The 26,904-nt window shown below is 57.4% G+C and overlaps 2 protein-coding genes across 2 annotated transcripts in view; one reads left to right on the plus strand and one right to left on the minus strand.

Annotated features, from left to right (window-relative positions):
- The window catches only part of ADGRA2 (adhesion G protein-coupled receptor A2), a 34,014-nt gene extending 11,830 nt beyond the window's left edge, over positions 1–22,184 (plus strand). The window contains exons 2-19 of the mRNA XM_028095343.2: positions 816–887; positions 10,474–10,545; positions 10,823–10,894; positions 11,068–11,139; positions 11,419–11,582; positions 11,792–12,005; positions 12,564–12,728; positions 13,322–13,520; positions 14,034–14,183; positions 14,312–14,473; positions 15,303–15,527; positions 15,714–15,930; positions 16,521–16,729; positions 17,459–17,586; positions 17,899–18,022; positions 18,496–18,641; positions 19,139–19,228; positions 19,467–22,184. Of these exons, the coding sequence (XP_027951144.1) occupies positions 816–887; positions 10,474–10,545; positions 10,823–10,894; positions 11,068–11,139; positions 11,419–11,582; positions 11,792–12,005; positions 12,564–12,728; positions 13,322–13,520; positions 14,034–14,183; positions 14,312–14,473; positions 15,303–15,527; positions 15,714–15,930; positions 16,521–16,729; positions 17,459–17,586; positions 17,899–18,022; positions 18,496–18,641; positions 19,139–19,228; positions 19,467–20,718 (3,733 nt within the window). The 3' untranslated portion in view covers positions 20,719–22,184. The remainder of the gene's footprint in view (positions 1–815; positions 888–10,473; positions 10,546–10,822; positions 10,895–11,067; positions 11,140–11,418; positions 11,583–11,791; positions 12,006–12,563; positions 12,729–13,321; positions 13,521–14,033; positions 14,184–14,311; positions 14,474–15,302; positions 15,528–15,713; positions 15,931–16,520; positions 16,730–17,458; positions 17,587–17,898; positions 18,023–18,495; positions 18,642–19,138; positions 19,229–19,466) is intronic.
- On the minus strand, positions 22,028–26,551 carry BRF2 (BRF2 general transcription factor IIIB subunit). The gene is made up of 4 exons (XM_028095342.1): positions 26,272–26,551; positions 25,197–25,256; positions 24,418–24,739; positions 22,028–23,573 (listed from the first exon to the last, which is right to left on the minus strand). The coding sequence occupies exons 1-4, from the start codon at positions 26,423–26,425 to the stop codon at positions 22,847–22,849; spliced, it is 1,263 nt and encodes a 420-aa protein (XP_027951143.1). The 5' UTR covers positions 26,426–26,551; the 3' UTR covers positions 22,028–22,846.
- Between the last annotated feature and the right edge of the window lie 353 nt (positions 26,552–26,904).

Raw genomic sequence — 26,904 nt, forward strand, 5'->3', positions numbered from 1 at the left:
CAGGGAGGGAGTCTGGCAGAGAAAGGCTAAGTGGGTGGGCAGAGTGGGTTTAGTCAGTAGCTTGGGGCCTCTTTCCTCCCCCTCTAAATACAAATAAATAAACAGAACCTCTGAGTGGGCAGAGGCAAAGGCTGAGGCCTGGGCCTCCACCAGGCAGGCCCCAGGGCTCTATCAGCTTTCTGTCGAGGCTGAGGCCGCAGACAGGCTTGGGGAGGCAAGGGTGCTCAGTGCCTCTGTACTGGGGGCCTTTGAGGGCTGGGAAGAGTCCCCTTGTGGGAAGTCCTCCACTCACAGAGTGGGGCCCAAGGAAGGGCAGCTCCTTGCACCTGCCTCCACACCTGCGGGGCCTCCTGTTTCACCTGCCAGAGCCCTGACCCGGTTCGGGCCGTTCTCCCTACCACTCTCCTCAGGATGTGGGGCTGAAGGCCTGTGAAGGACAGAGCCCCGGGGGGCAGGCGGAGAGCTCTGTGGCTCAGGCCTGTGGTTCCAAGGTGTAAAGGGGGTGTCGCAACTTGACGCCCACTCAGCCCACTTGCCTACAGAGCCCTAAGTCAGGTCCAGGCCATGGGGGACCCCAGGGCAGGTGAAATGTCTGATTTGGAGCTCAGTGGGCTAATCGGTCTGCCTGAACCATTCACTGGCTCTTTCCTATAATCTGGAGCAGAGGGTGGGGCTCCTGCCTTGCACAACTTCAGGGGGTGCCATTGATACAGAAAGCGACATGGTTATACCAGGGAAACCGTATCCCCACTCCATCCACACTTTCTGGCTTGTAACAGCATGTTCTCCTGCCTGTGTTCTCCCTGTTCCTTCAGGCTCTTGAGCAACAACAAGATTACTGGGCTCCGGAATGGATCCTTCTTGGGACTGTCCCTGCTGGAGAAGCTGTAAGTGCTGGGGCAAAGTGGGGCGGAGTTGGGGGCCGGTGGTCATGGGCAAGAAGTCAATCCAGGCAGGATGAGGAGGGACCCCTCAACCCCAGAACCTGCTGGCTAAGTGGGGCCCAGAGTCAGACCCACGGGAACCCTGCCCAGGGCTTGACCACCAGGTGGAGGGTACGGAGAGAGGGACCAGCTCCTTCCCCAGTGACAGCAGTGAGAAGTAGGGAAACCTTGCTGGTCTAGGGAAGGATGGGGCTCAGGGAAGTTCATTAACGCTCTTTAATGAGCAATTAGCTGTGAGGGCTGAGCCCCTTAGCTGGCCAGATGCCACCTCCCTGCTCCAGCTGGGGGCCCAGCATAAAGGGCTGAGGAGGATTTAGTGGGACTGAGGCCTCTTCCCCCCCACCCCCGCCCCGCAAACAAATCAACAAACAAAGCCCATGGGGCTAGTGCCCTGGGCCGAGGGTGGGGAGAGTGGATCCCATCCAAAGGGCCCCCACCCCACCGGCCCTGGTTTGGAGCTGCGTCCTCCGGGCCGCCCTACAGGCCCAGGCAGCCTGGCTCTGCGCTCAGGACTCCAGGGGCCCTGCTGGCCAGAAGGGACTTTTTTTCCCAGAGTTGGGGGCCTGACTTAGTTGAGGGCAAGTCACTTAACCTGCCAAATGAGGGGACTGACCCAGCCCCTCGACTCCCCGCTCAGCTGGCCTGCCCCAGGAACCACAGCCCGTACGACAGCTTTGGGTCCTGTCTCCTCCCCAGGAGACCTGGGCCCCTGTCCCTCCTGGAGCCTGATCCTTGCATTCTCCCCTGCCTCCAGCACCCTGTCTCCTGCCTCTGCTCCCACCCTGCGGGGTGTTCCTAAATCCTTCAACAGGGCCCCTGCCCCTTGACTTCCATTTTTCCCCGCCAGGCGTGGATCAGTGTGATGGAGGATACGGAAAAATAAGGTGGAAGCCTGCCCTCAAAGAGCCCGAGATTACAGTCTAGTGGAGACTGCCAGTGCCATGTGTGTTAGAATTCAGTAGGTTGGGGTTTCCATAAAACCCAAAGGAGGGACGTCACTGACCGGTGAAGGCTGGAAAATTCGAGGGTAATTGGGATGCAGTCTCTCCATGACATGGAGTGTAGATCTTCAACCATGACAACAACCTTACAAGGTTACCTCTATGACAGCCCACTTCACAGGGGAAGGGAAAAGCTGTCTCGCAAACTCCCCAGCCTGTGAGGAAGGCGCGGTGGCCTGGCTGGCTTCGTGGCGGTGGGAAGGGGCAACCCCATGTTGGGGGTGGAAGGCCGAGCACGTTCTGTCGGATCTGGGGCGTGGCCGGGGTGGGAGGGGGTGTTGGGACGTTGGTGGTGGTGCATGCACACAGCGCCGTGACCAGGTCCCTCCACTACCTGCTCTGTCGCTCACAGACCGGGTGTCCAGACGAGGAAAAAGGGCTGCCACCGAGCGGCTAGTAAAAAGTGTCCTGGGTACCGACAGATCGGGAACATTTTCCTCTCCCACAGGCAGTCAGGCGTGTGGGAGCTCTGATTCCTGAGCTCAGCCCAAGCTTGGTCTCCGAGGGCTGAGTGGCAGGAAACCACTCGCTCCTTCCAGGAATCTTTTGGAGGATGACAAACTGCAGCTGCCTCCAGCCCGTTGCCGCCCCGAGGCGCTGTCGCTTCTCCTTACCGTGAGCCAGACAGCTCTGAGCCTCTCGTGGCCCCACGGGCATCTGCCCATCTTTACCCCTCTCACTTTATCAAAGACCCGCCGGGTCTCCCCGCTTCTCCTCCTTTAGTCTCACGAGGGTCAACTTCCTGATGAAGAAGAGAAGAGGGTCCTTTCCTTCCCACCCCTGCCCACGTACTGAATCCCCCCAGCACCGGGGACCCGGGTGACAGTGCAGCAGGTGCTTTCAAAGCATGGGAAGCAGAGAGAAATGAGAGCACGGTCAAGGAACAATGACGAAAAGCTGAATCACATGGCGGGGCAGGAGCGTGGGGCGGGAGACAGATGAGAGTTCAGAATCCTGAGTGTGAGCCCTGCTCTGGTAGGAATCATCCAAGGCCTTCATTCTAGAGATATGTACTGAGCCCCCTTTGTGTGCCGAGCTCTGTTCTAGGCATTGGGAGTGGACCCAGCGCCTGCCATCAGGGAACTTACCCTCTATGGAGGGGACACAGAAAATGGCAAATAAATGTGTAATATATCAGGTGATAAGTCTACAAAGAAAAACAAAGCAGGGTTAGGGGGAAAGAAAGCAGTGATGGTAGGGGGAGGCTGCTATTTGGTGTAGCGAGGTCAAGGAAGGCCTCGCTGACAAGGTGACTGAGCCCGAGGTCTAAGGGAGGGAGGAATCTGGAGGGGAAGGCCCTTGGGTCCACTCTATGCCTGATGGGTCTGAGGAGCAGAAGGACCTGTCGATGGGAAGTGGTAGGAGCTGAGGTCAGAGTGATGCTGCGGTGGGTGCCAGGTCTGGGATCTCAGTTTCCTCATCTGTACAAAAGGGGGGGATAGGGTGGTTTGTAAGCTACATTATGGATTTTCAATTCTATGACCCTTGGATGTGTATGTGTGTGATACCCACGAGTGCTGCTTGAGAAGGAAAAAAAATCAGAGCACCCAAGGTTGCAGCCAGGCTTTCCAGAAGAGGGGAAGCCTCTGGGCAGAGGCGTGTGCTGTGTTCAGCAGGTATGCATGCTTCCCAGGGATAGAAAGGCCAGGCAGGGGCTGTAGGAGCCCAGGACCTCCAGCCTGGCTGATCACCACTGTTTCAGTTGGGTTCTCCAGAGAAAGAAAACCAATAGGAGATGTGTGTGTGTGTCTTTATATAGATATGTAAAGAATTATTGTATATTAGTTCTTTATAAAGAAATTTAAGGAAATGGGTCATGTTGTTTGTGGGGGCTGGCAAATCCAAAATCTGTAAGGCCAGGCCAGCAGGCTGGGAAGTCAGGCAGGAGTTGATGCTTTAGTCTCCAGACAGAATTTCTTCTCCAGGAAACCTCAGGGTTTTTTTTGCTCTTAAGCCCTTCAACTGATTAGATGAGGCCCACCCATGTTATCCAAGGTAATCTCCTTTATTTAAAGTCAACTGCTTGTAGATATCCACCGCATCTACAAATTACCTTCACAGTAACACCTCCATTAGTGTTTGATTAAGTCACAAGGTGCTATCGCCTGGCCGAGTGAACACATAAAACTAGTCCTCAAAACCACTGTCCCACCATCCCAGGGATGGGGAGAGATCCTATGCCCCACTCCCAGAGATGCTAATTCATCAGGTCGGAAGGGGCCTGGGAATTTTTTACAAGGTATGCAGACGATTCTCATGCTCATCCGGGGTTGGGAACCAGTGGACCAGATGACCCCGAGACTGTGGGCCTATTCATCACAAATGAGACGCTGTGGCCTGGCGTGCAGTTGGTGCCAGGAAACACTGATCTCTCTGTCCTGTCAAGCTCAGACATCCAGGCTTGGGCAGCTGAGTCCATGGCAGCTTAACATCCCACAGTCTGTGAGCTGCAAGTCCCGTGGGAGGGTTGGGGCCTAGCCTAATAACTGAAATGGTAGGTCTGGGCTGCAGAGAATGCCAGCATTGCCTCCTTGTGCTGAGAGCCTCTCTGGCCTTTGAAAATGGGTCAAGTATAAGCGTATGGGGGGAGGAGGTCAGCCTGGTCCCTGTTAATGGCGGGGGCTTGAGGCTGGGAGGGGATATGGACAGGGCGCTGTGTGGGGATGTGCCTTCGATGATCTCAGGGGAGGACAGGTGCTCCAGAGAGGCTGGGGGAAGAGTGGGGGACTTACCTGTGGGGCTCTATCAGCCAAGCAGGATGGACAAGCAGAGAGGCTGGGGGGAGAGTGGGGGACTTACCTTGTGGGGCTCTATCAGCCAAGCAGGATGGACAAGAAAACCTGAAACAGGGTCCAGCAGAGCAGTTCACCGCCAGCCCATGGCGTGTACAGAATCGTCCAGATGGGCGCTGAGGCCCTGTCTCTGAGCCTTCCCCTCTGTATCCCACCAGCCCTCAGCATGGACAAGCCTGTTAACCCAGAGGAAAGACTTCTGGGGTGGAGGAGACGGGGTGGGCCAGAAAGGGCACGGAACTCCATTCTGGAGTCAAAGAGGCCTGGGATTGAGTCCTGCCTCTGTCATTTACTTTCTGCGTGCCTCCCCAAGCCTGGGGTTTCTCCCCTGGAAAAGGGGGCAATACGGGACTCCTAGACAGGCTGTCGTGGGGACGGCATGGGCTTTCAGTAAATGCCTGTTCCCTTCCCTTCTCCTCGGGAGAGTTTGAAGTTGCAAGATGTTATGTCGGCAGCCCCCCGTTGCATGGGATTTGCCCAGAGCTCCCCAGCCTTGGCGGGCAGTCCTGGAGCTGAAACGAGCGTGCGTGCATGCGTGCCTGCGGAAAGTACTCGCAGCTGGCCCACCCCTCTGGTCCCTGGCATCTCCGCCCACATCCCCCACCACGCGCCTTCAACAGGAAGCAGGCCACCAGAAGACCTTCCCGGGCTCCCAGGGTGCCCCGGCCACAGTGGGAAGCTCCCCAGAATGGGGACCAAGTGGGCCACGGGACAGCCAGCCCCCAGAAGAGGCCAAGGGAGAGAGCCTGGGCATGCACGCGACAGCGAGGGGCTCTGTGTGGACACACGGCCCCAGAGGCCTGTGCATGCCTGGAGGAGAGGACCTGGTGAGGGGAGCCTGGTCAGCCCCAGGATGATTTGTCATTGCCTAATGAGATTAATGAGCCCAGGGGGCTGGTATGCGGCGGTGCTGGGGCACTCATTAGAAGCAGATGCTCATGGGAATGGGGGGGGGTTCTGGGGGTGGAGTGGTTCTCACCCGCCAGGTGGTTTCCATTAATCTATGGGCGGGGCCATGAGCAAGGCCGCCTGGCCGGGTCCTCCTCCCCTTCCCATCCCCACTCACACTGGGGAGGAATGCAGAAGAGAGGCTGCTGACGCTGGGAACAGCTGAGGGCTGGGAAGGGAGGCTTGTGGGCTTGGGGACAGCCCTCGTGCCTGCCCTCGTAGCCCCAGTGCCTGGCAGAGTGTACATGCTGAATAAATAACTGTTGGATGATCTCAGAGACAAGAGGGGCCCGGCAGGGGGCGGGACCATCTCGGTTTTCTCCCGCCAGATCCTCTCCCTGCCCTCCCCCACACACCCTCCATACCTGCGCAGGGGTCTGGCCGGCTTCTCGGCCAGCCCCCGCTTTCGAAAGACCCTTGGAAGTCCTGGAGGGTCCAGGGAAAGCTGCTGTGCGGCCTCCGAACCTATAATTTGGTTTCTAAACCCACAAGCGGGGAGGTCTTTGGGGGCCGGAGGGAGCCAACTTGGGGCCACCCCACCCTGTCCAAACGCGGTACACGGCTGGTCCTCACACGTGCACGCTCTGGCGTGCAAACTCACTCTTTAACAGCTTTCGTGAGATAGAATTAACATCCCGGAACGTTCGCCCACTTAAAGTGTGCCATCCGATGGCTCGGAGTGTATTTACACAGTTGTGCAGCCATCGCCGTCTAATTTTAGAACATTTTCATCATCTCCAAAAGCAACCGTGCATCATTAGCAGCCACTCCCCACTCCCCCTCCTACTCCCAGCCCTAAGTAACCACTAATCTCTCTGCCTCTATAGATCTGCCTATTCTGGACATTTCATCTAAATGGAATCATATCATATGTAATCCTTTATAACTGGGCTTTTTTCACTTAGCATAATGGCTTCAAGCCTCATCCAGATTATAGCATATATCAGCAGTTCATTCCATAAAATACGGCCGAATAGTATTCTGTTGTGTGAATGGAGCACAGAAGCTTTGTCCGGTGACGGGCACTTGGGATGTTTCCACTCTGGGGCTGTGACCATTCCTGTTCAGGATTCTGCGCGGACGTACCCTTCTTTCTCCTGCACATGTACCTGGGAGTGCAATTGCTGGGTCCCTTGGTAACTCTGCCAAACTGGTTTTCACGGTGGCTGCACCATTTTACACCAGTAATGTATGAGGGGTCCAGTCTTTCCACACCCACATCAACTCTTGCTGTGGCCCATTTTTTCTATTATCACCATCTTAGCGCGTATGAGGTGATACCTCACTGTGGTTTTGCTTTGCATTTCCCTAATGACTCAAGAGTGTCGACTCTCTCTTCGTGTGTTATTTGGTCATTTGTATCTGCTCGTTGAAGAAATGTCTATGCAAGTCCTTTGCCCATTTTTTTCAGCTGGTTTGTCTTTTTATTATTAGAGTTGGAAGAGTTCTTTGTATGTTCTAGATAGGAGTCCCTTATCAGATACATGATTTGCAAACATTTTCTCTCATTCCCTGGGTTGCCTTTCACTTTCTTGATGGTGTCCTTCAGAGAGCAGAAGTTTTAAGTTTTTATGAAGTCCGCTTTATTAATCTGCTCTTTTGTTGCTTCTGCTTCCATACTCAGTCTTACACTCAGCTTCCTGAGCTCCAGCTTTCCCAAGAAGGGTATAGGGTATGATTTGCTCTCAGGAATAGCCCCCCTCCCCGACTTCTGCCATAGAGTCCATTCTCCATACTGGCATAGATACAGGGAGAGGATGCCTTGAGTCAGGGTAGCCTGCTCTGGGTTGGGCGAGGGGTGGTCGGGAGAGGAGGCTCCATCCACACACCAAACCTTTCCCAGCTTCCAAGACCTGGGCTCTATGGAGGCAGGGAGAAGATGAGAGATTCCACATCATAGAAACATCTGTTCACCCCCATGACCTCACCTAAGAAATGAAGGGATCTTGGGGTACCTGGATGGCTCAGTCGGTGGAGTTTGCAACTCTTGATGTTGGGGCTGTGAGTTCGAGCCCCACACTGGGTGTAGGAATTCCCTAAAATTTTTTTTAAATCTTAAGGGAAAAAAAGGAAAGAAATGAAGGGATCAGATTAGACAATCCAGGGCAGGGGTTCATCACCTGGGTTCCACAAGCCCCCTGAAATCATGGACACAGTTTTGGGTAGAGTGCATTTTTCTGAGGCAGGAGTCCATAGCAAGAAGCACCAACCTATCGGGACCTTGCTGGTCAAAAAAAAAAAATCCAAGTTCTAGGATAGCATTTCCTCCTGCTGCTAGGGAGGGTAGAGCCCCAACCTGCTTCCCCTGCCTTAGAGACCAGGACCCCACCGGGCTGTCAGAGCTCAGCCCAGTGAGCAGCCGTGGGCCTGCACCCCTCAGGAGAAGACCCAGGCCTGGCCCTTCTGGGCACTTGAGGGGCTGCCTGGGTCACCCCTGAAACCACTCTGTGGGCGTGAGGCAAGGGGGCAGGAATGCCAGCGTTTGGTGGAAGCTCCCCTCTCAGAGGGCCCCGGCGTGGCTCTGGGCGGCAGGAAATCCAGGGCAGGAAGGGGCTGGGGCCCAAGTGGCCGCCTTGCTCCCATCTGCAGAGCATCAGTGGGGCAGGCGGGGTGGGGGCTCTCAAGGGGGGCCAGGGAGGAAATGAGAATAAACACAGCGAGCGGAGAGGGAAGAGGCGGGGGGCTGCGGCCTCAGCCCCTTGGCAGCCCATGAAGGGAAGTGACACAATGAGGAATGTGTTTCCCTCTGCCCGTCCCCTGCGTGGGGGTGGGAGGCAGAGCCCTGAGAATGGCCAGACCCCAACCGGGGCCAGGGGGCACATGCTGGAACGGCACCGGAGGGGGGTGCTTTGAGGGTGGGGAACCAAAAGGGGGGTGCCGGCAGGAGGGGCAACCCAGGGCAGGCAGGGCACTCCCCCCCCAACCCCGTCCATCTCCAGTCTCCATACTGCGTGAGCATCCAGGGTCTGCGTTCTTGCACGTTCCCTGCTGGGGTACCACCAGCACGCCTGAGTATGGAAGCCATCTCTTCTTTAGGAAGCTGGCCCCTTCTGGTGGCTTTCCCTTCTTTCTCAAGGGGCTTAGGGTTATGGAGGCCAAGTCCTCGGTATGAGGGTGTTTCATTTCTCTCTCTCTCTCTCTCTCTGGGTGTTTTTGTCCCCAGCTGGGACTGGCTATGCGAAAACAGGCCCCCTGGTGGGATGGCACCTCCCCATCCTGGACACCCATTTCCTCTCCCAGAGCTGGGAGTGGCTGGTTAACCCCCTCCTACCCATAATCCAGACATATCCCTGAGACTTTGGCAGGCAGGGCCAAGTGCCCCGTGTGTCAGCCTGGGCTGGAGGGTCACAGGGCCTTGGAAAACAGGTTGACCCCAGGTATCTCTGTCAATCTCCTCCTTCCTGTGTAGGCTCTTTCCAACAGGTTGATTATTCCAGGAACCCTCCACCCCAGCCCTCTGCCTCATAAGCACCCTCTGCCTGGGTGGAGAGCAGATAGCAAGCAAGGAGGCTGCAGCCCCCATCCCAGGGTCCCAGGAGGGCAGGCAGGCTGGCTGAGGAGTGAGGCTTCCTGCCACATTGCTCTGTGGGGCTGCAAGCGTGCTGGTTGGGCTCAGGAAAGACTCAGGTGGTCCTTGAGTAGTTGGGTGAACGGCCAGTTGGTGGTCTAAGCACCTCTTCTGGTGGCTGAGCTCAGAAAGCAGAGGATGGGAGGGTAGGCAGTGGGCCAGCACTCACCTTGGTCCTTAGTGGCCCCAGAGAGCTGCCAGTCTGGGTTTGAGCTGGGGCCAGGTGGGCACTGGTGGGTCCCCAGGGGGCAGGAACTGCCCCTTCACCTCTGTCCCCGCCACCACTGGGGGAGGGGATGTAAGGGAGGAGGGTTGCTGTCTGGTCATGTGGTTGCCTCTGAGCAACCAAATCCTGGGACAGAAGCTGCTCTGATGACTCACCTGCACTTCACTGCCCTGAGTGGGTGGCCCTTGGCCCCATGGAGCCCTGGGGTGGGGAGGCACCACCTTCTGTCTGGACCCGCTGGAGCTCAGCCCAGGGATGGCGTTTCCCTTGCCACCTTCCCTCAGCACTGTGGGCTCCTAGGAGACCCTGGGGGGACGGGGGGAGGCAGGTGAGCAAGTCTTTACCCCCTCAGCCTTGCCTTCCTCTTCTGAAGAATGAAGGGCTGCCATGGGGGTTTATAATTCTGCCTTGGAGTCAGAGACCCGGGTCAGGCCTGCAGGCGGTCATCAGCTGCCTGACCTGTTTCCTCACCTGTCAGATGGAGAGATCAACATGGACAGAACAGCTATGGAAGTACCTCCCCCAGTGCCAGGCTCCAGAAGATCTTACCTTTGTATAGCAATTTACGAAAGACTTAAAAAAAAAAAAAAAAAAAAAGACTTTCCCTCCCATTTTCAAATGGTTCTCATAGCCCCTGTGAGATCCTTGGCAGCTCAGATGGGAGCGACCTGGGTGAGGCCTCCCGGCTCCTAGTTCAGTGCTGGCTCCATTCCTTGTTTCCACCCAAGGGGACCCCATCCCATCTCTTGGCTTCTATATTCTTCCTGACATCTTTCTGACCAGCACCCCTTGATGGTAGCCGGGGGAGGGGTGGGTGGCAAGGAGACCTATCTGAGAGTTGGGGTCCTTCGTCCAACCTCCCCACCAGCACTGAGGAGAGTAGAAGAAAATCCAGTTCCCAACACTGCTGGTAAAAATGGGGCTTCCCCACCCCAGGGGAGTGTGTGGCCCCCAGAGTGGGAGAGGGCTGAGGGCTCCCACTTGCCTCCCACAGGGACCTGAGGAACAATGTCATCAGCACGGTGCAGCCTGGTGCCTTCCTGGGCCTGGGGGAGCTGAAGCGTTTGTGAGTGGCATGTCCTGCCCCCCAAGCCCTCCCAGCCCGCCCTCTCCCTGGAGATGGTCCCCTGGATCCCAGGACCGGCTCTCCCTTCTTGTCTCCCCACTCACAGCTCCCCTCTCCGCACACAGTGTATGGGGGGGCAGATGGGGGAGACACTTCAAGCCCATCTCCTCATTCATCCTGCTCCCACACAAGCCCCGGCCACACACGTGTGTCCCACACAAGCGGATCCGTGTGCTACTGTCTGGCCAGCTTGCTGAGGTTGTGTGTGTCCCCCTAGAGATCTCTCCAACAACCGGATTGGCTGTCTCACGTCTGAGACCTTCCAAGGCCTCCCCAGGCTTCTTCGACTGTGAGTGAGGGGCAGTTAGTGGGGAGGAGGGGGAGGGAAGGCTCGCTTCGAAAGAGGGGTTGGGAGGAAGGAGGCAGCAGCAGACCCTCATAGGCCCCCCGCATTCCCTTCACTCACTCCTCCCTCCTCTGGCCCAGGGAGACCCTAAGATCCTGGCTCCCTGTTCCCTGCAGAAACATATCTGGAAACATCTTCTCCAATCTGCAACCTGGGGTCTTTGATGAGCTGCCAGCCCTTAAGGTTGTGTGAGTATCTGTTCCCAGCCCAAGGACTCAGAGCCCTGCTGCCTTTCTCTGCGCAGGAAGGACACACATAAGCATCATGACCACGGTGGCCAGCCTTATGAGTAGGCAGGACGGGCAATGGCTGAAACCGCCGTATTTGACTTCCCACTATCGCCAGGCTGGGGGTGCGCATGTACCCCCCATACCCCTTCCAGCCACAGTCTCTCCCAGGGCTCCATCCCCGCCCTGGAGCCCACACTCGCTGTGCTCTAGTCTGTGGCCCCTCTCCCCATTCTGCAGGGATCTGGGCACCGAGTACCTGACATGTGACTGCCGCCTGCGCTGGCTACTGTCCTGGGCCCGCAATCGCTCCCTGCAGCTGTCCGAGCACACACTCTGTGCCTACCCCAGTGCCCTTCACGCCCAGGCCCTGGGGGGCCTCCAGGAGGCCCAGCTGCGCTGCGGTGAGCACATCCCCCTCTGCACACCTGCCGCTTGGTGCAGATGCGCTCCTGAAGCCCCCCCCCCCCCCCCGCTGGCTCCATGCTCCCTCTGCCTTAAGGGTTATTGGGTGGTGGGCGCCTTCTCCAGGGCATGCATCCTCTCCCTCAGATCCAACTGGGGGTCCCACCCTGGTGCATGAAGGCCTCCCTGCCCATGTCTCCTCCCACAGAAGGGGCCCTGGAGCTGCACACGCACCACCTCATCCCGTCCCTGCGCCAAGTCGTGTTCCAGGGTGACCGGCTGCCCTTCCAGTGCTCCGCCAGCTACCTGGGCAATGACACCCGCATCCGCTGGTACCACAACCGGGCCCCCCTAGAGGGCGACGAGCAGGCGGGCATCCTCCTGGCCGAGAGCCTCATCCACGACTGCACCTTCATCACCAGGTACAGGCCCTGCTGCCCCTTCCCAGCCCAAGGCATGGGGTAGGGGAGGCACAGTGCCCATCACCCGCCCCCCAAAGGAGCCCTGCTCAGACATGTTCTGGAGAGTAGTTCCTATGCGTGAGAGCACACGTGTGTGTTTATGGAAATCCAGGACTGAGTCATAAATGGTCTGACTAGGCGATAGAAAGTCAACGCCTGATAGAAAAAAAAAAAAAGGATTACATTTGACGTTTCTTTAGCGCTTTTACAATGTATATAGTGACTCTCACCAAATTATGGGACTGAATCTCTCCAAGAGACTTGCATGGGAGGTCCTATTAGCTCCATGCTAAGGGTGGGGAAATTGAAATTCAGGAAAACCATACCATAAGGCCAGTCGGAATTAAAGGAGTATGTACTTGTATCCCTCGCTCAGTCAAAGAGAAAAGAACCCCAGAGCTCCTGCCCCACACGCCCCCAGTCAGGGGCTGCGTGTGGGTAGACGGGGCCAGGGCGCTTAGGGAGGGTGGCGCGGCCACCGAGAGTGCCTCGCGCAGCCAGCCCTCCGCCCGCCCGCAGCGAGCTGACCCTGTCTCACATCGGCGTGTGGGCGTCAGGGGAGTGGGAGTGCTCCGTGTCCACGGCCCAGGGCAACGCCAGCAAGAAGGTGGAGATTGTGGTGCTGGAGACCTCCGCCTCCTACTGCCCCGCTGAGCGAGTTGCCAACAACCGCGGGGACTTCAGGTGCGGTGCCCTCTGCCACCCTGGCCCCGCCCCCACCTCCGCCCCAGCTCCTGCGTCGTCGTTGGAGAACACGCGCCCCTCCCCCCCTCCCGGCTGCCCATCTCCTGTAAGTCCCCAGCCCCAAGTCCCACTGTCCCGCTGTTGTTTTTACAGAGACCTTATCTTTTTGTATAAAGTCCCCATGTGACATATGCTGTGCAGAACAAAAAGTTTGGGTGGGTTTTTTTTGTTTGTCTTGTTACTTTGCATTAATAGTTTACAAAACTATCCCACAACGGATATCAGATTTTAATATCCCCATGGGCGTCTCCGTGAGGAAGGGCAGGTATTATCCTCCCCATGGACAGCTGAGAACACTCAAGCCCAGAAAGGGTAAGGGGCTTGAAGTCAGGGCTCCAGGTCTGAACAAACACGGACTCAGAGAGAAGGTGGAGCTCGGGAGCCCCTCGGAGCCCCTCGAAGGCCAGTCCGAACCCTCTCTCTGAATCCCTCCCCCAGGTCCCAAGGGGTTCAGCATCCCAGGTCTAAGGGCAGAGGAGGGACCCTTGCTCTGAGGAGCTGGGGCATTAGCAACCTCCCGCCTCTGCCCCCAGGTGGCCTCGGACTCTGGCTGGCATCACAGCCTACCAGTCCTGCCTACAGTACCCCTTCACCTCGGTGCCCCTGAGCGGGGGGGCCCCAGGCACCCGAGCCTCCCGCCGGTGTGACCGAGCTGGCCGCTGGGAGCCAGGGGACTACTCCCACTGTCTGTACACCAATGACATCACCCGGGTGCTCTACACCTTCGTGCTGGTGAGGCCAGGAGAGGAGAGGGGCGGGGGGGGGGGAAGGTGGTGGCATCCCATCAGCTCTGGTTCTGGGGAATGGGGAGGGGAGTCCCCTCATGGCTGTGGGCTCTGCTGTGCCTCCAGTCTGTGGGCGTGAGCAGTGAGGGGCTCTTGGTCTTCTCATCTAGCTTTTCTCCTTCTAGGGCATTCAGATCCCTCCTCCTCCCCCTCCAGGGCCACCCCAAGCATCTTTATTCCCAAACACAGCAAGGGCAGCCTGAAGGAGGAAAACAAGGAGAGCGTGAGGTCATCCCATTATCCTTAGGCCAGTGGTGTTAGAAGTGGGCATCCCTGAGTCCTGATGAGTTCATTCCTTCCATGTGCCTCCTGTCTTGGTTAGACCCCGCTGGTGGGCTAGACCCCTCTCCCCAGGCCTTATCGCCCCGAGCGTCGGCACAGACAAGGGGGCCCCCTAGGGGCAGTTCTCGGGGAGAAGGGGCAGAACTGGACCATCTCCTTTCTGCTTCAATTCTCCCAGATGCCCATCAACGCCTCCAATGCGCTGACCCTGGCTCACCAGCTGCGCGTGTACACGGCGGAGGCAGCCAGCTTCTCGGACATGATGGATGTTGTCTACGTGGCTCAGATGATCCAGAAATTTTTGGGTTATGTCGACCAGATCAAAGAGGTGAGATTCAACCCGACCTCTGGGGCCCCTGAAAACCGCCCCATTTGCTCAAGCCTCTTGTACCCCCAGCCCCTGGGCCCCACACCCGACTCCTGCCCTCAGTGACTCCCTTCCCCCCCCCCCGCCAGCTGGTGGAGGTGATGGTGGACATGGCCAGCAACCTGATGCTGGTGGACGAGCACCTGCTGTGGCTGGCCCAGCGCGAGGACAAGGCCTGCAGTGGCATCGTGGGCGCCCTGGAGCGCATCGGGGGGGCTGCCCTCAGCCCCCACGCCCAGCACATCTCTGTGGTAATATGGGTCAGCTGGGAGGGAGCTCCTTGGGGAGTCCAGCCCTGGGAGGGACCTTAGAGTCAACTGGGGCCGGCCCCTGCCTGCCAGGAGGAAAACACTCCTGTCTCCGGGCAGCAGGTCCTCCAAGTATGCACCTGCCATGAGCCCAGCTAGCGAGAACCCTGGTGCATGACTCAGTTGTGTGGAATCTGCCTCCGAGTCGTCAGGGGCAGTGCAGAGGAGAGGGAGGGGGCCGGTGACAGGGAGAAGTTATGCCAGACTTCATGGTGGGGAACCGAGTTGTTAATGCTAGCCCAACAGAAATAAACAGGAGGCAGGGTAAAAGGAGCCGAAGGGATGAATATAGGAGGAGACTTGGAAGCAGGGTGACAGCACTGTGATAGAATGAGGAATCACGGAGACTCCTGCTCCCTAAGAAGAGGGTGACATTGCCAATGGTGGGTTGTGAACCGATGAACAACCACCACAGAGCATCTTCTACGTGCAAGATACTGTGCTAGGCACCCCGGGTGGTGTAAGGAGGCTGGACGTGGACCCTCCTCTATGGCTTGGCTGGGGTGGCAGAACTAGTATCTGCTAAGAGGTGAGCCAGATACAAGGTAGGGTGTGAGTGGGAGGAAGGCTCTCAGAGAAGGTGCCATGGCCAGGGCTTGGGGAGCCCCCACAGCAGATGTCACATGGCCAGGCCTTGAGAAGACAGGAATAACGTGTAGGGGGGCACAGCCTGAGCAAACCTGCAGGGAGGGGGAGTGGGCAGTGGCGGGTGCGAAGCCAAGAGAGAGCTGCTGTATCTCAGATGGGGAGGTGACAGGCTCCCTGTCCCTAGAACTCACGGAACGTGGCATTGGAGGCCTACCTCATCAAGCCCCACAGCTACGTGGGGCTGACCTGCACAGCCTTCCAGAGAAGGGAGGCAGGAGCCCCAGGCGTGCGGCCCGGGGGCCCTAGCCAGAACCCCTCCCCGGAGCCCGAGCCCCTGGCTGACCAGCAGCTCCGCTTCCGCTGTACCACAGGGAGACCCAGCATTTCTCTGTCCTCTTTCCACATCAAGGTGGGCACCGGGGGTGGGCCGCGGGGGTGGACACGCCTAGACGCAGGTGCCTGGGGCGGGGTGTGTGTGAGTGTGAGTGGAAGCAGATCCAGAAAAGGGGGTTCAGGGGAGGGGGGAGGAGGGGACCGGAAGGCCCGAGTCCTAGGGGTTCCCAGATGTCTCTGAGGAACTCCCATGTCCCCTCAGAACAGCGTGGCCCTGGCCTCCATCCAGCTGCCGCCCAGTCTGTTCTCGTCCCTTCCGGCTGCCCTGGCTCCCCCTGTCCCCCCAGACTGCACCCTGCAACTGCTGGTCTTCCGAAATGGCCGCCTCTTCCGCAGCCACGGCAACACCTCTCGCCCTGGAGCCGCTGGGCCTGGCAAGAGACGCGGTGTGGCCACCCCCGTCATCTTTGCTGGAACCAGTAAGGGACTGAGCTCCCCATGCTGCACGGAGCGCTCCCAAGTGTCTGCCCGGTGCCCCTTCCCCCTGCCCTCCCCTCACCCACAGCCCCCCTAACACCCTGGGGGAGGTGGCCAAGGAGAGTGGCCCCTCAGCATTTCTCAGGGGCATAAGGGAAAGAGACATCCTCTCAAGGAAGGGACTGCTGGAGAAAAGGCTCTGGAAGACATTGGAATTTATAGCCCCGATCTGTCAAGTTTCAAAAGGGTTACAAACACCCCCCCACTCCACCCCGAGTCCTCTCTTCACCTTTCTGTCCCTCAGAATTACCTTCTCCCTTCCTTTCCCTGAGCCCAGCCATCACTCGTTTGGCATTTAGAATGGGCCACCTCCCAGTGCTTTTTGATTCATCCTTGGGTCTCCCTGGTGAGACGGACAACCTGGAAGGCAGGGCCCGAACTGGCATCCAACTCCATCCGGAAGCCCAGCACACGCCCTGCCCCCCCCCCGGGAGCCCTGCTGTCTTGCTGCTGCTTAGCTCTGTAGGGTGAGCCTCCCCACGGCCTGGTTCTACCTTGGTTCTACCCGTGTGGACCTCCCTCTCCCCTGCAGGTGGCTGTGGTGTGGGCAACCTGACCGAGCCAGTGGCCATTTCACTTCGGCACTGGGCTGAGGGGGCTGAACCTATGGCAGCTTGGTGGAGCCAGGACGGGCCGGGGGGCCCCGGGGGTTGGAGCTCCGAGGGCTGCCAGCTCCGCTCCAGCCAGCCCAATGTCAGCTCCCTGCACTGCCGGCACTTGGGCAACGTGGCCGTGCTTGTGGTGAGTGGAATGGCGGTGGGAACTTGGGAGGACCAGGGACCAGGGAACGGGGGTGAGGTGGGGGTGAGGGTAGGAGTATTCTGATCACCTGGAGCCATATTGAACTACAGAAAGGACAGCGGCCTCATCAGGCCTCATGACTGTAGGATTCATGGGGAAATGTCCCTCTGGTCTTCCCCACACGTTTTCATCTTTCAGGAGACAGGGAGGTCCTGCCTCCACTCATCGAGATAGATAGATCTGGAACTACCCAGCCTGGTCTTCACATCCTGCACTCTCTGAGACCCAGATTGTTAAAGTGGGGGGAAAAAATCTGGGACCATTTCTCCTTTCTGGTCACCCTCCTCACTCACGGTCTGGCTCCCCCTCCCTCACCACATTTTGCACCCCACTTTCCCAGATCCTGAGCAGACACGCAGCTGGATTATAGACAGAAACCTCCCCCTCTTCCGTCATCTCTGATTTTTAGGCTGAGAAGAGTCCCCAGAAGGGCAAGAGACGAGGAGGGAGGGACCGGTAGATCATTAACACTACCTGGGACTGACTTTCTAAGAGTGGCTGTCTCCACACTTACATCTTTGCCCACCTGGATGGACGAGGGGCCGAAGCTGAGGACCAAAGCTGACCGGGCTTGGGAAGAGGAAGAATGGTGTGGGGGACTGGCCAGGACTCCATGGGGTGGCCTCTACCCCTGGCTTCCTACTACTTCCTCTTTCCTACTCTTTCCAGGAGCTGAGTGCCTTCCCCAGGGAAGCGGGGGGCTCTGGGGCAGGGCTGCATCCTGTCGTGTACCCCTGCACGGGCCTGCTGCTGCTCTGCCTCTTCTCCACCATCATCACCTACATCCTCAACCACAGGTGGGGGCCCCTGCGGTGGGGAGGATGGGGAGGGAAGGCTGTGGGTCTCCCTGAGTACTGGCCAAGGGTTCCTTTCCTAAGTGGGTCCACATGGCGTCCCCAGGCTCTTGCCTAGCATCTTACTGGAAGGTTCCAGGGCTGGAAAACACATTTTGGGGGTTAAGCCCTCCCTGCCCTGGGGCCTCTCTCACATTCACACACATGCATGCGCACAGATATCTGCCTTCCCCCTTGCTCTCCCAATGGCCTTGAGACCCCATGGACCTGACCTTGGGTGGGTGGCCCATTAATTAAAGACTGTTTCTGGGGCAGCTCCATCCATGTGTCCCGGAAGGGCTGGCACATGCTGCTGAACCTGTGCTTCCACATGGCCATGACCTCCGCCGTCTTTGCCGGAGGCATCACACTCACCAACTACCACATGATCTGCCAGGCAGTAAGCAGGACAAGGGGCTGGAGTGGGGGTGGGTGGCAGTCCAAGATGAGTGGTGGCAGCCTAGGCACAGAGTCAGGAGGTGCACGGGAAAAAACGGGGGCTCCTGCTAATAGGCTGCAGGTCCGCCGTTGTGTCCAGCCTTGCTGGCGTAGGGGCCATGGGAGTCGGGGTGGTAAGAAGTAGAGAAACTACGAGATGGGTCTTCAAAGTGGAGACTGGGGATCTGCAATGGAGGAGAGGTCAGGGACAAGGCAGACAGCAACGGCAGGGTTGTGAAAAGTCCCCCGAGTGGGAGAGAAGCATGGGCTGGAAGGAGAGAGGGTGACAGCAGGGACAGAACCTTGAGGAGGCTCAGGGTAGAGCTGGGGGTGGAACAGTGGGAGGAGTGGGAGAGTAATACCGTGGACTGGGGCTCTGGGGTGGCTCCAGTACTAGCGGCCTGGTCCCCCAGCCTCTGTGGCTTGATCCCGCAGGTGGGCATCACTCTGCACTACTCTTCGTTGTCCACACTGCTCTGGATGGGTGTGAAGGCCCGAGTCCTCCACAAGGAGCTCACCTGGAGAGCGCCCCCTCCACAAGAAGGGGACTCGGCCCCGCCCGCGCCCCGCCCCATGCTCCGGTACTGGCCTCCAACTGTCAGCTTTGCAAGGGTGAAGGGCTCCGAGGCGGGTGAAGGACACCACCATCTGTTTTCCCAGGGTGGAGGCGGGGCGGGTCCAAAGTCCTGGGTGAGCACTCTCCAAAGAGAGAAGAGGCAAAGCCCTAGGTGGCGCCAAGTTGCCCAAGGCCATGGAGTGGGTGCACCCTTAGGGCTCTTCAGGGCTGACAAGGCCAGGGAAGGAAGTGACTCCAAAGGGCATTGGGTAGGGATCCTGGCAACCCGAGTGGCACCGTGACTTCTGTACTGTTTCAGGTGAGAGAACAATTCTGGCCTCTGTCCCTTAGAACAGTCATGGCCAAGTCCCCTAGGAACTTACTGAGCCTGCAAAAAAAAATCTGAGAGAATTTAAAGGGGAAAGAGGATGGGACAGAGTCCCCGAGTCAAGGTTTCTGGGCATCTGTTTGCAACCCACTTGGTTCCCCACATCTCTGACCCCAAACCCCATTCCCCTCCAGGTTCTATCTGATCGCCGGAGGAATCCCACTCATTATCTGTGGTATCACAGCTGCGGTCAGCATCCACAACTACCGGGACCACAGCCCCTAGTGAGCGCCGCCGCCTGCCTGCCCCACACCACACCTACCCGCCCCTACGCTGGATGCCTTCTACTTCACTGGCAGGGGCACCTACCTGCAGGCCCACCCGGCCAGTGACCCAACCCAAACCCACGCATGTTGCCTAAGCCAGTCTCTGCCTTGCCACTCACCCTGTCCTATCTCCCCAACCACCCAGCCACCTCAGACATGCTCCCCGTCCTCACCCACTGCTTGTGTCTCCCCTCAGCTGCTGGCTGGTGTGGCGTCCGAGCCTAGGAGCCTTCTACATCCCGGTGGCTTTGATTCTGCTGATCACCTGGATCTATTTCCTGTGTGCGGGGCTGCGCTTAAGGGGTCCTCTGGCACAGAGCCCGAAGGGGGGCACCAGCAGGGTCTCCCTGGAGACAGGGGAGGAGCTGAGGGGTTCCACCAGGCTCAGGAGCAGCGGCCCCCTCCTGAATGACTCAGGTTCCCTTCTGGCTACTGGGAGCGCTGGGGTGGTGACACCAGGGCCCCCAGAGGATGGTGACGGCCTCTATTCTCCGGGAGTCCAACTGGGGGCGCTGGTGACCACGCATTTCCTGTACCTGGCCATGTGGGCCTGTGGGGCTCTGGCCGTGTCGCAGCGCTGGCTGCCCCGGGTGGTGTGCAGCTGCCTATATGGGGCGGCGGCCTCCGCCCTGGGACTCTTCGTCTTCACCCACCACTGCGCCCGGCGCCGGGACGTTAGGGCCTCCTGGCGTGCCTGCTGCCCCCGGGCCTCGGCCTCCCGCGCCTCACCCCGGGCCGAGCCCGCCGCCCCAGAGGACGGTTCCCCCGTATTCGGAGAGGGCGCCCCCTCCCTCAAGTCCTCCCCGAGTGGCGGCAGCAGCAGCCACGCGCCGCCCCTGGGCCCCTGCAAGCTCACCAACCTGCAGCTGGCCCAGAGTCAGGTGTGCGAGGCGGGGGCCCGCGGGGAAGGGGAGCCGGAGCCCGCGGGCTCCCGGGGCGGCCTCGCTCCCCGCCACCCCAACAACGTGCACCACGGGCGCCGCGCGCACAAGAGTCGGGCCAAGGGGCACCGCACGGGGGAGTCCGGCACCAAGAACCGGCTCAAGGCGCTGCGCGGGGGCGCGGCGGCCGGGGCGCCGGAGCTGCTGTCCAGCGAGAGCGGCAGCCTGCACAACAGCCCGTCCGACAGCTACCCGGGCAGCAGCCGCAACAGCCCGGGCCTGCAGCTCGAGGGCGAGCCCATGCTCACGCCGTCGGAGGGCAGCGACACGAGCGCCGCGCCGCCCCCCGAGGCCGGCCGGCCGGGCCAGCGCCGCAGCGTCAGTCGCGACAACCTCAAGGGCGGCGGGGTCGGCGCGCCCGAGCGGGACAGCAAGCGGCGCTCGTACCCGCTCAACGCCGCCAGTCTCAACGGCGCGCCCAAGGGGGCCAAGTACGATGACCTCGGCGGGGCGGCCACGGGCGCCTGCATGAAGACGGGCCTCTGGAAGAGCGAGACCACCGTCTAGGGCGGGGGTGGGCGACCCTGTGGGACACACCGGCTTCCCTGGGGCCCTCAAAGACGTCCACCGGTGCGTCAGCAGGTTTGAGGGAGACACACCAGCGTTAGTCCCGGAGGCTGGGGAAAAGGACAGGCAGAAGGCCTGCCACTGCCCTGAGCGCCGTCCCTCCGGGGTAGCGACGATCCCAGGACCCCGAGCGGGATACATTTCCGTCCCAGCCCAGGCTAGTTTGGGCAGTCGACTCGGTGCCGTCCAGGGTAGTGGGGGAATGTGCTGTCGGCCCCCAGGTGGACCCCTCCCTAGGTACTCCCCACATCTCATCCACCCTGCCTCGCTGGTGGCCGTCCGCCCCATCAGGAAAACAGATGACGGGAGCTTGAGAACCGTGTTCTCTCCTCACTGCCCTCCTCTGCGGTCAGCCATCTGTGCCTAGATCCTAGGGCCTCTCCCCCACCCAGCTTTCAGCCAACTAGGCGGCCAGGCTAGCAGATGAGCCAGGTGGCCAGGACCCATAGGTGCTGCTTTTAAGATAAACTATGCAAGAGAAAGTGGAACAGTGTGCAAGGCAGCCCTGGAGATGGCCTTCTAGGGAAAGGGTGCACAATCGGGGACAGACACGTCCCACAGGAGTGGTGCGCAAACCATACAGCAGGGCTTTAGAGGTGGTGCCTCAGGACAAAGCCAAGGCCCTGCGCCTAAGAAGCTGCCTCTGCCAGATACCCAGGAAAGATCTGAGGCAAGTAGAGAGTAGTGCTTAGATTTGGAGTTGAACGCAGTCCTGCCCTAAACCTGGCCCTATAAACAGTGCCCTGAAGAGAGGTGCCACCACAAGGCCACAGGCGGGGCTGGAGAAGCACTTACTGTTCAATGACAAGACCCATATCCCCAGTCTGCGCCTGCCAACACCAAGGCACTGGGGAAGAGCACTTCCCTGCCTCCATGAGGCCATATGCAAGAACCATTCCAAGAATTTGATCTCTAGCTCCATATTAGGGAGAAACCTCCCCAACATCGAACCAGCTTCCTGCCTCACAGAAGCCCAAGCTGAATCCCCCAGGGCAGCAGGTAGGGTCCCTGTGGCTCACGTGGGGCCTGTGCCTTCACTACTTTTAAACACCAGCACCCGTATTTCCCCCAACCTAAAAACCACCACCAGCCTTTTACTACAGGACCCAACGAAAAGTGGAGGGAAAGCTGAGCCCGGGGAAGAGGAACAGGAAAACCAGACCTGCTCCAGGTCCCTCTCAGTGTCCATATTCCCGCAGTCTGATCACCAAGGCAAAAGACAAAAGGGAGGGGAGAAAACCGACACACCTTGGGATGAATCCTGTTATTTATGCTTGCTGCACAGACAATATTAGACCAAAAAAAAAAAAAAAAAGCTTCGTATTATTCTTCCACGTATGCTGGCTGTTTACATACCCTGCCAATGCCTTAGCACTGGAGAGCTTTTTGCAATACGCTGGGGAAAAGGGAGGGAGGGGATGAGAAGTGCCAAAGAAAACATGTTTTTAAAAGCTCGGGTTTTATACAATAGAATGTTTTCTAGCAGATGCCTCTTGTTTTAATATATTAAAATTTTGCAAAGCCCTTTGAGAGCTATATAACTTTAGTCCACCCACGGTCCTTTTGTTATGAAGTAGAGGATTTTGTGACCCCTGTACATGAGAACCCACCCATGCCTGTAGATGGATGCAGGACCAAGAGGTGCCCAGTTCCCGTCCTCTGAGGGCTGACAGCATCCGCAACGCCAACCACTCCACACCAGCACGGACGGCCCATCAGGCCTGCAGCAGCAGTGTATCCAAGCCAAACCAGGAGAAAGCCTGACATTCTCCAGCCAGGCTAGGAGGAAAGCCATCCCTCATAACATGAATGTGTGCACCTTCCTCTCTGGGACCATCCCTCTCAGGGATGGGATTCTCTCCAACCCAGTTGTGCCTGCATTGCTCCTGACTTCTATTCCAGGACCCAGGGTCCAATTAACTGCAGAGTCCCTTGGTTCCTTTAAACGAGGAAAACAAACAAACAAACAAAGCCTGCCTCAGGACTCACATACACTTATTTCTCCAGATAGGACAGGCCTATGATCAAGCTGCTGTCCGAATGGTGGGAGTGCTCTCTCGGATGCACCTCAGGGAGGGTTAGAAACCCCCGTGGCAGCCTGTCTTGCAGCTTGAGCTTTCTGAAAGTCCCTCACTTCCTGAGGGGTACGCAAATACTGCTCTATCTCACTGTCAGAAATATCCTCGTCTCCAGTGGCCGTGGAGATAGGGGGTGGGGGACAGACCCGCTTTGGGGGCTTCAGCATGCAAGGTGGGAGGAGAAGGGCAGGACTGGCTGGCCGCTTGCCCTCGGGCGGACCTAAGGAACTACTCGCCACCTCCTTTCCCTGCCCTGGCCCCTGGCCCCGTCCCTGCTGCTCCTCCTCCCCAGCGTCCGACTCTGCCGGTCCGTCTCGAAAGGCCTTGCGGACCAACGTGTGGCGGTGCTGCAGGAGGTCGCCGATGTGCTTCACCACAGACCGTTTGTCGAGCCTCAGCACCTGCAGCCAGGCCAGCTGCTCAGCCATCCGCAGCAGCACAGCCAGCAGCTCCTGCAGGCGGGAGGAAGCAGGGCAGGGCAGGTCCACATTTGCCAACTTACAAAACCGGGCAAGGGAGCACGTCAGACGCTCTGAAGGCTGCAGCGACTGCCAAGCCAGGAAGGTAGCAGCAGTGATGACAGGCAAGGGATGCCGCCCGGTCACCAGCCACGTCTCGTCCGCCAGCTCCACCAACTGCAGTGTGCGCGACAGCATCTTCTCTTTGTCTTCCACGTATTTGGCTGGCACGGATGGGGAAGCTTGGAACAGTCTGAAGCTGAAAGAACCAAAATGAGAGTCTGGGCTCCGTGCCTATGGGGGAGGGGGCTGCTCTGCCAAAGTGAGGAAAAGCAGTCTCCTAATGACGGGCAAGCTAGTCTCCCCCCTTGGAACACTCAAGCTTGCTGGGTAGCGAGTTTCTACAGGTGCTGAGAGAAGACAGGTGGAGTGTTCTACTTGTGCAGTGAAGGGCAGGAGAACCCACAAGGAAGCACACGTTTGTCAGCACCCCCGTCAGCCATTATTCTGAGCGCTTTCCAAATGTTCTCCTTTCATCTCCTCTACACCCCACTATATGCATTTATAGTTTAAAAAAAAAAAAAAAGGCCCATTGTCATCCAGCTAGAAAGTATCTGAGCAAACCAAAACCAACACCACTTGACACTGACAGCCTTTGCTTTCTACGGTATTTTTCAGAAAAAAAGAAAAGAACACAGCTACTTAGGAGAAAAAAAAAAAAGGCCCAAGCTTCTGCCTCCAGCCCCATCACTAACATCCTCTCACCTGCATTCACAGATGATCCTGCTGAGGCAGGGCTGTTACACACAGCCAAGCGGGCCACGCACAACATGAGAGCTGCAACTCAGCAGCCCCATGCCAAGGCTAACGCCTACTTTGCCTACAACATTAGGCTGCAGTAAGGCCAAAGGGATTTGGAAATGGCAGCAGTTTAGAACTGTAAAATGGAATTAACCTTATTAGTCCTAGACACAAGGGAGGGAGAATAGATTTTTTCTCCCAAATCCCTTTCGAGGGGCTTTGGTGAAAAAGAGCCAGCCACAGGTCAAAGGACGCAGGTCTAAGGAGCCAGCCCATCCCAGGGTTTCCCAGCGGGCGGGTACCTGCTGCAGTAAGTCTTCACCAGGTCTGCCAAGCACAGAGATGGCACATCCAGCCCCAGGAGCTTCACTATCTGCATGTAGGTGCCAGAAAACACATCCAGATCTGCATACAACAGGGTGCAGATGGTTCCCATGGTGAGGGGCCAGTTATGCTGCCGGCAGGTGATTAAGACACAGCACCCAACTAACACCTCCTTCTTCTGCAGCCTGGCAGCACGGATTCCAGAGTGCCGGTAGGCCTGCTGGTAGTAGGCAACTGCTGTGTCCTCAAATGTCGATGGCAACTGCAGGACTCGGCAGAGGTCTCTCACTCGGCGCAGACCTAAGAAAGCCCGCCATAGGAGTTAAGAGGGGTCGAAGGCACTACTTTGCAGCTCCTAGCAATTTTTGCTAAACTTGCCTCCAATACCAGATGCATGAATAATGCACCTTTCTACGGTGACAAGAGTGACATTTGGTGAGGTCATTCTAAAGACAAATCTGTGGAGAGAGTCAAGTTTAACCCACCATTCTTTGGAGGCTGGCTTGGTTCAGAGCCAAGCCAAAGTATGATCTGGGATGCGTGGCTCTACCTCTGACACAACCCCAACAAACCCAAACTGTATACTGAATTAGAACTTATACTCTCTTAGAACCACCTGCATTCTTTATTTCTATTTACCATTCTCTTCTACTCTACCTTACACAATAATGCTGAAAACAGGAAAAGCAAGAGGATGGGCTGGACCATCAGGAGAATTTTCTTTAAGGTCACCATATCACAAAAGGTTGATTCTCACCTCGTTGCTGGCTGCGACTAACTTGTTCGTTTTCCCCTGTGCTTCGGGAATAGGTTACTTCTGCAAGATAATGGACAAGAAATAGCTTGTTTAGCCTTTATTCACCAGACCCCTGGCCTCCCACCACACAAAACCAGAGAGAAATCATATCATTAGGCTCTGCTCCCTGTCTCACAGAAGGCACCCATTTTTGCACATTAAAAGTCTATCCAGTCTTCTATGTCCACAAGTAGTATCAAATACAGAGATTGAGGAAGGTCAGGAGCGCACTAAAGTGGCTTTGAGTATTCCAAATTTTCAGCCCTCCCTCCTGCATATCCAATCCAGGCAATTTTCCTGACTTGATTTTGAGGGCTGCACTGGCCAGGGACTCAGAAAGCAAAGAAAAAAAGGATATTTTTGCCAATTAGTACTAAAGACTACTTCGGGGGTAATAATTTGTCCGTATTTGTAAAGAATTGACCCACAATCCTTCCATCACACCCAGACTAGGTAAATTGAGTGGAACTTTGTTTCTCTTTGTTTCACTTGGTCAACGTTTATTATTCTCTCTCTCTACACACACACACACACGTTTATTCTCTCTCTCTCTACACACACACACACACACACACACACACACACTAGGTAAATTGAGTGGAACTTTGTTTCTGTTTCACTTGGTCAACGTTTATTATTCTCTCTACACACACACACACACGTTTATTATTCTCTCTACACACACACACACGTTTATTATTCTCTCTACACACACACACACGTTTATTATTCTCTCTACACACACACACACACACACGTTTATTATTCTCTCTACACACACACACGTTTATTATTCTCTACACACACACACACACACACACACACACACACACACCTGGATGCCAGATACCGCACTAGGTGCTAGAAAAACACAGATGAAGGGCAGTCCCTGAGCTCCTGCAGCTCACTCGGTCGCTTTCTCCAGTAGTTTAGCGTACACGTGACGAGAGAGCGCGAGAGGAATCAGAGGACTCTGACGTCAATCCCTCACCACCCCAGGCTATACGCACGGCCCTGGAAAGGTCGGCACAGATACCTCGGAGGTTGCCTTCGTCGCTGAAGGTGGTAGTAAGGACCCCCTCGGTGACCACGCAGCCACAGTCTGAGCACACCAGCTGGCTCTGCGAATAGTGCGAGTCTTCCACGAGCTCGGTGGACCCGCAGTCGGGGCAGTGGCCGCCGCCCGGCATCTCACAACCCAGGGCCGCGTAAGCTTTCAGGTCTGTACTCCTACGTCCGCGACAGCAATAGTGGAGAAGCAGGAACTAGGAGGGGAGCCTTCTAAGCGCTGCACCTTTCTCTTCCGGCCAGAGCAATCGCGGTATACGTAGGTAGTTCTGTCTGCCGACCACGCGTCACTTCCGGTCCGTTTCTCTGCGGGCTCGGGTAGAAAGGTGAGCTAGGAGAGAAGGTTCCTAGTGCGGACCCCGTCTTCGCGTCCCCTGGTATCTGCGGTCAGTTTGACTGGGGGTTGAATTTGGGTGAAGTATCTACCTACATGGACACACTTAACACACAAGAAATTGTTGCCGTTCCCACAACTCTCTTTTCTGAAACTCTAGGAGAGTCGTAGATTCTCCGTTTCTCTTTGGTAACAAATGTTGATTTTGGCCATAGTACTGTTTGCCTAAAAGGAAGAATATTGTAGTGAGAGAGCAGGAAATTGTGT

The sequence above is a fragment of the Eumetopias jubatus genome, unplaced genomic scaffold (genome assembly GCF_037043125.1).
Source record: "Eumetopias jubatus isolate StellerSeaLion01/CBP00866 unplaced genomic scaffold, mEumJub1_p1.0 scaffold_2, whole genome shotgun sequence".
Taxonomy (NCBI): Eukaryota; Metazoa; Chordata; class Mammalia; order Carnivora; family Otariidae; genus Eumetopias; species Eumetopias jubatus.